At 45.2% G+C, this 11,318-nt stretch overlaps 1 protein-coding gene across 1 annotated transcript; it reads right to left on the minus strand.

The window, feature by feature from the left end:
• Nucleotides 1-2,015: 2,015 nt before the first annotated feature.
• LOC114361316 (uncharacterized) lies at nt 2,016-10,183 on the minus strand (the record flags this gene model as incomplete). The annotated part of the gene is made up of 7 exons (XM_028316309.1): nt 2,016-2,602; nt 3,406-3,527; nt 7,485-7,754; nt 7,846-7,948; nt 8,575-8,705; nt 9,429-9,596; nt 10,091-10,183. Coding segments are annotated over 7 exons (1,065 nt in total), but the record flags the coding sequence as incomplete, so codon positions are not given.
• Nucleotides 10,184-11,318: the final 1,135 nt, after the last annotated feature.

An 11,318-nucleotide genomic window follows, 5' to 3' on the forward strand; every position in this document is an offset into this window, starting at 1 on the left:
AATTCTCAAGAAAAAGTGTCACAGAAGTATAAAGTCACAATTGTATCACTGCGGGCCCAACTACATAGTACATTGCAATGGCTAGATAATAGTTTTTTCCTTAATTACGATACAATTGGGGAGTTACTGGAACAGTAAGATATGGAAGATGTTCATGGGGCTTGTGTGCAAGATTAGAAGATTCTTACTCCTCCAAGAATGATGCTCCACTCTCATCTTTGAGGGCAACCCCCAATCAAAATGACGGCAAATGGATAAAAAAAAATATTTCGTGGCAAGTCTACTAGTCAAGCTCAAGATAATTAAAGTAATGAACAGCCCAAATCATTAGCGGAGTATTTAGAAATTTATTTTAATGCCGATCTGTTTGTATTGTTTGCTATCGCTGCTGAGCAATATTAAATGGCCGAAAAAGGCCAGCAAATGAAATCGCAATGTAGATCTAATGAAATCAAAATAATATTTGGGGTTCATAGGACTATGAATTGCATTAAATGCCCTCGAATAAATTTTTTTTGTATTGTGACTTTGAATGAGTTGGGCCCACGATGATACAATTGTACGCCCCCTGAAAAACCATGAAAACAACATAGTACCACTGAAAATGTTCAATTTTCATTTTCTCTGATCCCCAAAGATAATGAATATCGATTTTTTTTATTACTACCTTGTTTAGTTTCGTCGTGGGTCTGAAAGGGATAGGTAGACGTCTCCGAAAAGGTAATTCGTACCTACCATATGAGTTTATATGACCTTATTAAAATATGATGTACAAACGAGAGAGTGAGTAGACTAAAGGACGAAGCACACTTATCAACCCGGAAACGGATCGCAACCGTATCAACTCGGGGCGGTCGTACTGAAAAACTTATGTGCACCGTAACGTACGCCTCGCCTCCCGGCGAAAGGCGATACAGTAACACTGTCCTGTCACATCCCTTTCCGAGTTGATTAGTCTGCTATGACCTTAACCGCGATTACCTAACCACAAAAAGCGCATGTTGATATTTACGTATGTAGATATTTGTAGCAATTACAGTAATATTTCCACGATTTTGTTTTCAAAGGACATCATCCAGTTTGGTCCAAAATCAAATGTGCCGGCCAAAAAATAAAAGTACTGTATTCTGATAGAATACGTCCGCCTTAACATTTATTACTATGGCACCAAAGCTGTAGCACCACTGTGCATCGTAGTATTTGAGTTCTAAAAATATATGAAACGACTGACTTTGATCTCAAATACTACGATGCACAGTGGTGCTACAGCTTTGGTGTCATAGTAACAAATGCTAAGGCGGACGTATTCTGTCAGAATACAGCACTTTTTTTTTATTGGTCGACATTTTTGATTTTGAACAAAAAATGTATGAATCGTCGATGAATTTTAGATCTCAAATACTCGACGCATAGTGGTGCTACAGCTTTGGTGCCATAGTAACAAATGCTAAGGCGGACGTATTCTGTCAGCATACAGCACTTTATTTTTAATTGGCCGACACTTTTGATTTTGAACAAAAAATGTATGAATAGTCGATGACTTTTAGATCTCAAATACTCGACGCACAGTGGAGCTACGGCTTTGGTGCCATAGTAACAAATGCTAAGGCAGACGTATTCTGTCAGAATACAGCACTTTTTTTTGTTGGCCGGCACTTTTGATTTTGGACCAAAAATATATGAAACGTGGATGATGTCCTTTCTTTGGGTCAAAGTATAACTTAAGTTCAGTTAAATAGAAAGGGTCTTAACGTGCCATTTATTAATGAGTTACATTATGTACTCACGGCTGACGTTTCTTAAGACCCGTGTTTTTTTATTGTCGAAATAGAACGCGAATGTTCAAAATCTTAGGCTGAGTTGCACCATCTTACTTTAACTTCGACAAACGTCAAAAATCTGTCAAACTCCATATGCTGCGTTTACACTGCGCGAAAATTAGCCAAGTCAAGTCAAAAAAACAGTGGAGTGGGGATGAATTATGAATTAATTTCATCCCCACTCTTCTGTTTTTTTGACTTGACTCGGCTAATTTCCGCATAGTGTAAAAGCAGCAATACAAAAAGCACGGGTCACTGTTATTGTTACGGTCAAAATAAGGTGGTGCAACTTAGCCTTATGTTACAAACCGATAGAGGTCAGTTAGCTGACCTCGAAGGGGTCGGAGAAGCCGTGGTACGCGGGGCGACAGATTTAATCATTGTATGCAAGTACCTCAGTTTGTATAGAAAACACGCGCGCGCGGCACAACAGACTGGCAATGCGTCTGCGCGCAGGACTTTTTATATGAAATCACGCGGACCGCGGCGCAGGGTGATAACCGCCTATGTACTCACGGCTTGACTTAAGACCCGTGTCTTTCTATTTAATTTGAAATGGAACGCGAAAGTTGAAAATCTTATGTTACAAACCGATAGAGGTCAGTTAGCTGACCTCGAAGGGGTCTGAGAAGCCGTGGTAGGGGTAGATGCCGCCGAGGATGTACTTGTAGTTGCCGTAGTGGTGCAGGCGGTACGTGCCAGGCTGCGTTCCCGCGGGGATGTCCCACTGTAGCTGGGCGTGGCTCGTGCCCAGGACCACGGAGTTGCGGCGCCAGATGTACCTGGAGTGGAGAATTATAGTCAATAGCGGTGTAAGGGGGGGGGGGGGGGCTGTCCCCCCCGGGTGCCAGGCATTAGGGGGTGACAATAACAGTCACGCAGATTAGTACTCACTGGCGCAACTGCATGACAAAGATCGCGATTGGTATCCAAATATCATGGGGGGTACCAGACCATTCTGGGGTGCCTTACCCCCTGCTATTTATGTATACCTAACTTACATTATGGACTTATGACGGGCCGGGTGCCATCCCATGCTACGCCGCCACTGATTATAGTCGTTAATGCTAATAGGGAGAGAGAGCAATATCGAAAGCAATCGCATGGCGAGAAACCGCGCACCATGCGAAAGAAAATGTAGCATTTGGCCTACACTGGCCCAGGTTCGCCAGATGAATTATGAAGGCCTGATATTCGCATTTCCCTTAGTACGACATCCACGGAAAGAATGGTACTATCTACGAATATTATGTCTTATTCTACTTTGCGGGAACCACATGGCTAAAATATTACTAGGTAGTCATTGATACAAACGAGACTATTTCCCCTTCTCGTTGCCATCGGTGCAACTATTGCATAATCAGGATATTTTATACAGCTTGATCATCAATAAAAACCCCACCAGTGAAGGCCGATTTTGTCGCGAATGAAAACTAAATTCGCAACTAAATTTAAAAAAATGTATTTATCAAAAGAACATGGAACTTTGAAGATAAGTATCGACTTTCCTCCAGTACAGTGCCGTACTCAAAGGAATATCGTACTTATTGTTAATTGCTAAACAGAGGAAGAGTATCGAACTCACTTGGTCTCCCAGTCCGCGTCAGTAGCAACGACCACCCACGCGTCGTCTTGCTCCGACACCAGCCGCTCCACCGTCCCGTAGCCGCGCCCGTGACGAAGCGAGTTACGGGGATTGCCCGCTACCTGCAATACGATGGTACGGCGTCAGACATATCTATATAGGGGAGAGTTCGGTATATTGTACCGCCGGGTAAATTGTACCACCCTCATATTTCGTAAAGTATTTATTGAATATCTGTAATTGCAACATTCAGCGATACACAACTAAAATAAATTAATATCGGTCATGTGGTTTTTGCCGTGACAACAAACACGTGTGTTTTATTTTGAAAAGTATTTTTTCATTGTTTTCAAGTAACTTTTGACAATACATGTTTAGTTTGTAATTTTGTTAAATTTAATCACAGGGTGTTTCTAATATATTATTTAGAAGCGTAAATTAGTGTGGATTACAATTATTTTAAAAAAAATCGGTATTTATAAGCTATATTTTTTTACCGATTTTTTAAAAGCACTATCACCTAGTCGGCTAAATTGTACCACATCAAGTTGTATGGAACTTTACCAAAGGATTTTGAAATTTTTTTAGTAAATCATATATTGCAGTTATAATAGCGTAGTTATGTTTGACTAACAATAAATGAAAGCAAAAGACTGGCAAAGTAGATTAGGTACAAGTGTGCGTTATGATAATTGGAATTACAAAACTTGTACTCAAAATCGTGATAACGTGTAAAACAATATCGATTGTCTATGTTATTAACTACTGTTCCTTTTCGTTTCCTAATTTGTTAAGAATGTATCGTATAATATTTTGCCATAGTTTTTTTATAGGCTTGAAATTTATTGAAATTCAATTTAGTAACCCTGTGGTACAAATTATCCAACCGGTTGGCTAAATTGGACCGAAGCTCTGAACTCGTACTTTGTTGATTTGTGCTAAATATACAACAATCATGTTAATTAATACTTATGAAATAGTAACTTGAATAATGTATCTTTTATTATATACCATGGACATTAGCAAAAACAAAAGAAAACTATGTGTAAAATGGGATTGAAAAAAACTGGTCCAAATTAGCGGACTCTCCCTTATATAAAAGAAAGTCGTGTTAGTTACTTCGCTTATAACTCAAGAACGGCTGAACCGATTTAGCTGAAAATTGTCAGGGAGGTAGTTTAGAGCCAGGAGAAGGACATAGGATACTTTTTATCCCGTTCGAAATTAAAAAAAAGTCTGCTTATTTATTGCCATTAAGGCGGAACAAAGTTCGCCGGGTCAGCTAGTTCTATATAAATGTACTAGCTTTCCGCCCGCGGCTTCGCCCGCGTGGAATTTTGTCTGTCACAGAAAAACTTTATCGCGCGCGTCCCTGTTTCAAAAACCGGGATAAAAACTATCCTATGTTCTTTCCCGGGACTCAAACTATCTCTATGCCAAATTTCATCAAAATCGGTTGCGAGGTTTAAGCGGGAAAGCGTAACAGACAGACAGACAGACAGACAGACAGACAGACAGAGTTACTTTCGCATTTATAATATTAGTTGGGATAAGGTCCAAAAAAATCAAAATCAAAAATATTTATTCAGTTTAGACTACAAGTGGCACTTATGATGGTCCTTCAACCAAGATAATAGGCTAGATAAAAAAATTTCAATTATTTGTCCGTCAGACAGATAATTATTAGAAAATATTAACTCATATTTTTTATTTTGTTTCATAATTAAATAATAACAGTGCCACATCGAGTTGAAATGGCGCGATACGTCACGCTTGAGTAGAATTTTTACTCAAAAGTGACGTCATACAACATTTCAACTCAATATAATGCTGTAATTATTGGATTATGAAAAAAAATAAAAAATATGAGTAATATTTTCTAATTATCTGTCTGACGGACTAAATAGAATTTCGATTTAATTACCCAGTCATCATCCCTATTGCGAGTGATGTGCAGGGCCACTGTCCTAAAATAGTAAGACCCGTGTCTCACTATTTTAGTTGAAATGGGACGCGAAAGTTTAAAATCTTACACTGTTCTAAAGTTGTTGAATATTCTATCAATGTCATGGAAAGCAAGATGCCAGCCTGAGCAACTGAGACAGATAGTCACAAAACTGTGTAATAAATTTTGTTATGTAGAAAAATTGCAGTTACTGCCACCTGCCCCCTAGACTAAACTCCCCACTTCCCCTGAGCGATAATTTCCCTCGCCTAATCAGGTAAGGTGAGAATCATCCTACCCCTGGGCGAGAATCCTCTTACCACTGGGTAAGAATCCTCCTACCCCTGGGCCAGAATCCTCACCCCTCTTCCTCTGGGCGAGAATCCTCTTTCCCCCTGCACGAGAATCCCCTTCTTACTGTGCGAAAATCGGTCTTCCCCGAGCGAAAATCCTACCCTTTGGGTAAGAATTCTGCTCTGTAAAAATGGGTTCGCTCAGGATTCTGGAATCCCCCTCCTCTGAGCGAGAATTTTTCTTTCTGGGGCGTGAACCTTCCTTCCCCCTGAATGAGGATCTCCCAACCCCTGACCCCTTACTAGACACCTTATCCCAGCAATACTTACAAAGGTAGGAATTCTGGAATCCCCCTCCCTCTCTGGAGCGAGAATCCTCCCTCCGCCTGAGTGAGAATCCCCTTACCCCTGACCTTTACTAGAGACTACTTAGACCTGAACCCATTAATACTTACAAAAGTAGCCGTAGCGGTGTCCCCGTACCCGTATCGCCTCTCGGGTGGAGGCAGTCTCCGAACTCCTTGCCCCACGGCGCCGCGTCCCACAGCACCGGCGTCACCAGCGTGATCAGCTGGCTGCTGAAGTCCGGCGGCTCCGGCCCGGGCTCGAGAGACGCGCCCTGGGAGGACCGGGGATCACCTCCCCTGGAAAAGAATCCCCCTCCACCTGGGCGAAAATCGTCCTCCCCAGGCGTGAGCCTCTTCCCCCTGCACGAGTATCCTCTCCCCTAGGTAATAATCTCCCTCCCTTTGGCCTTAAAGCCCGTGATCTTACACAGCCTTTACCCGGCAATACTTACAAAAGTAGCGGTGACGGTGTCCTTCCCTTTGGGTAAGAATTCTGCTCCGCGAGAATGGGTTCGCCCAAGATTCTGGAATCCCCCTCCCCTAAGCGAGAATTCTTCTCCTCTCTGGGGTGATAATCCTCCTTCCGCCTGAGTGAGAATCTCCCTATCCCTGACTCTTACTAGACACCTTATCCCAGCAATACTTACAAAGGTAGGAATTCTGGAATCCCCCTCCCCTCTCTGGGGCGAGAATTCTCCTTCGCCCTAAGCGAAAATCTCCCGATCCTTGACCCTTACTAGAGATTACTTAGACCTGAACCCATTAATACTTACAAAAGTAGCGGTGGCGGTGTCCCCGTACCCGTATCGCTTCTCGGGCTGGTGGAGGCAGTCTCCGAACTCCTTGCCCCACGGCGCCGCGTCCCACAGCACCGGCGTCACCAGCGTGATCAGCTGGCTGCTGTAGTCCGGCGGCTCCGGCCCGGGCTCGAGAGACGCGCCCTGGGAGGACCGGGGATCACCTCCCCTGGAAGAGAATCCCCCTCCACTTGGGCGAATATCCTCCTCCCCAGACGTGAAGTCTCTTCTTCCTGGACGAGTATCCTCTCTCTTCGGTAGTAATCTTCCTCCCCCTGGCCTTAAAGCTATGTACGCCCATGATTTTACATAGCCTTTACGAGAATCCCCTTCTTACCTCCCACTGGGCGAGAATCCTACCCTCTAGGAAAAAATTCTACTCCGCGAGAAATGGTTCGCCCAGAATTCTGGAATCCCCCTCGCCTGGGCGAAAATCCTCCTCCCCCAGGCGTGAAACCTCTTCCCCCTACACGAGAATCCCATTCTTACTGTGCGAAAATCGGTCTTCCCCAATCGAGAATCCTCCCCCTGGTCGAGAATCCTTCCCTCTGGGTAAGAATTCTGCTACGCGAGAATGGGCTCGCCCAGGATTCTGGAGCGAGAATTCTCATCCCTGTGGCGAGAATCTTCTTTCCCCCTGAGTGAGAATCCCCTTAACCCTGGTTCTTACTAGAGATCTTAACACAGCAATACTTACAAAAGTAGCCGTTGCGGTGTCCCCGTACCCGTATCGCTTCTCGGGCTGGTGGAGGCAGTCTCCGAACTCCTTGCCCCACGGCGCCGCGTCCCACAGCACCGGCGTCACCAGCGTGATCAGCTGGCTGCTGTAGTCCGGCGGCTCGGGCCCGGGCTCCAGAGACGCGCCCTGGAAGGACCGGGGATCACCTCTAATGGGAGAGAATCCCTCTCCGCCTGGGCGAATATCCTCCTCCCCAGACGTGAAGTCTCTTCCTCCTGGACGAGTATCCTCTCACTTCGGTAGTAATCTTCCTCCCCCTGGCCTTAAAGCTATGTACGTCCATTATTTTACATAGACTTTACGAGAATCCCCTTCTTACTGTGCGAAAATCGGTCTTCCCCAAACTAGAATCCTCCCCCTGGTCGAGAATACTTCCCTCTGGGTAAGAATTCTGCTCCGCGAGAATGGACTCGCCCAGGATTCTGGAGCGAGAATTTTTCTCATCTCTGTGGCAAGAATCCTCCTTCCCCCTGAGTGAGAATCCCCCTCCGCCTGGGCGAATATCCTCCTCCCCAGACGTGAAGTCTCTTCCTCCTGGACGAGTATCCTCTCTTCGGTAGTAATCTTCCTCCCCCTGGCCTTAAAGCTATGTACGCCCATGATTTTACATAGCCTTTACGAGAATCCCCTTCTTACTGTCTGCGAAAATTGGTCTTCCCCGAGCGAGAATCCTCCCACTGGGCGAGAATCCTACCCCCTGGGTAAGAATTCTGCTCCGCGAGAATGAGCTCGCCCAGGATTCTGGAATCCCCCTCCCCTGAGCGAGAATTCTTCTTCTCTTCTTGATGTACTAAACAGGTTAAGATCACACTTTTTAAAGCCTACTGTAACTCTCTGTACACGTGCAGCCTGTGGACAAACTACACCCAAGGAGCATACAGGGCCCTGCGCACTCAGTATAATGACGCATTCAGGATGCTGATGGGGCTGCGACGATACTGCTGTGCTTCAGGGATGCTGGCAGAAGATTTCAGATTCCTGGCCCTTACTCCTTAACCCAGAAATACTTACAAAGGTAGCGGTGGCGGTGTCCCCGTACCCGTATCACTTCTCGGGCTGGTGGAGGCAGTCTCCGAACTCCTTGCCCCACGGCGCCGCGTCCCACAGCACCGGCGTCACCAGCGTGATCAGCTGGCTGCTGTAGTCCGGCGGCTCGGGCCCGGGCTCGAGAGACGCGCCCTGGAAGGACCGGGGATCATCTCCCCTGGGAGAGAATCCCCTCCGCCTGGGCGAATATCTTCCTCCCCCAGACGTGAAGTCTCTTCCTCCTGGACGAGTATCCTCTCTCTTCGGTAGTAATCTTCCTCCCCCTGGCCCTAAAGCTAATTACGCCCATGATCTTACATAGCCTTTACGTGAATCCCCTTCTTACTGTGTGCGAAAATTGGTCTTCCCGGAGCGAGAATCCTCCCACTGGGCGAGAATCCTACCCCCTGAGTAAGAATTCTGCTCCGCGAGAATGGGCTCGCCCAGGATTCTGGAATCCCCCTCGCCTGGCCGAAAATCCTCCTCCCTAGACGTGAAGCCTCTACCCCCTGCACGAGAATCCCCTTCTTAGTATGCGAAAATGGGTCTTCCCCGAGCGAGGATCCTCCCCATGGGCGGGAATCCTACCCTCTGGGTAAGAATTCTGCTCCGCGAGAATGGGTTCGCCCAAGATTCTGGAATCCCCCTCCCCTAAGCGAGAATTCTTCTCCTCTCTGGGGTGATAATCCTCTTTCCGCCTGAGTGAGAATCTCCCTATCCCTGACTCTTACTAGAGACCTTAACCCAGCAATACTTACAAAGGTAGGAATTCTAGAATCCCCCTCCCCTCTCTGGAGTGAGAATCCTCCTTCCCCCTGAGCGAGAATCTCCCGATCCTTGAACCTTTTCTAGAGACCTAAACCCAACAATACTTACAAAAGTAGCGGTGGCGGTGTCCCCGTACCCGTATTGCTTCTCGGGCTGGTGGAGGCAGTCTCCGAACTCCTTGCCCCACGGCGCCGCGTCCCACAGCACCGGCGTCACCAGCGTGATCAGCTGGCTGCTGTAGTCCGGCGGCTCCGGCCCGGGCTCGAGAGACGCGCCCTGGGAGGACCGGGGACCACCTCCCCTGGGAGAGAATCCCCCTCCGCCTGGGCGAATACCCTCCTCCCCCAGGCATGAAACCTCTTCCCTCCCCCTCTTCTATCCCCTTCTTAAAGTGCGAAAATCGGTCTTCCCCGAGCGAGAATCCTACCCTCTGGGAAAAAATTCTACTCCGCGAGAAATGGTTCGCCCAGAATTCTGGAATCCCCCTCGCCTGGGCGAAAATCCTCCTCCCCAGACGTGAAGCCTCTCCCCCTGCACGAGAATCCCCTTCTTACTGTGCGAAAATCAGTCTTCCCCCAGCGAGAATCCTCCCCCTGGGCGAGAATCCTATCCTCTGGGTAAGAATTCTGCTCCGCAGGAATAGACTCGCCCAGGATTCTGGAATCCCCCTCCCCTCTCTGGGGCGAGAATTCTCCTTCGCCCTGAGCGAGAATCTCCCGATCCTTGACCCTTACTAGAGATTACTTAGACCTGAACCCATTAATACTTACAAAAGTAGCGGTGGCGGTGTCCCCGTACCCGTATCGCTTCTCGGGCTGGTGGAGGCAGTCTCCGAACTCCTTGCCCCACGGCGCCGCGTCCCACTAATCGCTGTGATAATCCTTTTAGTAACTGATAAATGGCTGCGTACTTAAAAGATACAAGATAAAATTATCAATGTTTTGTCGTATATATAAAATTATCAATGCCTAATAACATTAATTAGGAGATAACTAATTTCACGAGTTAAGTAATATCGTATATTATTACCTAACTACATGCTTTTTATTGTAGCGTAGTAGCTATCTAGTAGTGTTGGCTTATTCCACTATTCCCCGTTGACAATCCCCGTTAACGCCAATTGGAGCTTTTAAATGGGGAATAATGAACTGAAAAGTTCATTAATCCCCGTTGTTATTAGGATTTTATTTTGAACGTAATGGGGATTAGTGAACTTTTTAGTTCATTATTCCCCATTATAAGTTCCAATTGGCGTTAACGGGGAATAGTGAACAAAAAGTTCATTAATCCCCGTTGACGGGGATTGTCAACGGGGAATAGTGGAATAAGTCCGTTCGAACGACATAAGGAAAGGGTTAAGCAACTTTTAAAAAACACAAAAAAACAAACACAACTTCAACTTCATTTCGTTTCTTGGATGTGATTTACAGAACTTTATTCTAATTTCAGTAATTAGTAATTAGGTTATGGGGGGAGAAAAAAATCTTTCTTACAAAAAACAAAAAATCTTTATTATAAAAGACATTATCTTTCCAAACTGTAAATAATCAAAAAGTAGAAGTATTACAATATACATAACTTCAACTCATTATTGAAATAGGACTAGCTTACGACACAATAAAAGTATAATTAAATTAATTATAAATTAAAAATACCAATAAACCAGCCAATAAATAAGGTATATTCACATCGCCACGTCAAGTAATACTTTAAGACCGCCAAACCGCCTATGCGATGTAAACATACCCTTAACTTTAGGGTTGCCTATGTATTTTTTTTATTAATGGCAGGTTGGCAACCCCTGCAAAATGCCGGCTATAATAACTTAAAGCTAACTGTACAGGCTTATTATCCATTATACTACTTTGGTCTCACTTATCGCACTAATTTATTAATTGATCGTCTTCTCTGTTACATTTTAAAATTGCTAAACTATATCAAAAATATTTTAAAAAATACGTATTACTTAATAGTCAATAGTCACCTAACTTAGAAACC

Source organism: Ostrinia furnacalis, unplaced genomic scaffold, assembly GCF_004193835.3.
Source record: "Ostrinia furnacalis isolate ACB-3 unplaced genomic scaffold, ASM419383v2 OfSCF5559, whole genome shotgun sequence".
Taxonomy (NCBI): domain Eukaryota; kingdom Metazoa; phylum Arthropoda; class Insecta; order Lepidoptera; family Crambidae; genus Ostrinia; species Ostrinia furnacalis.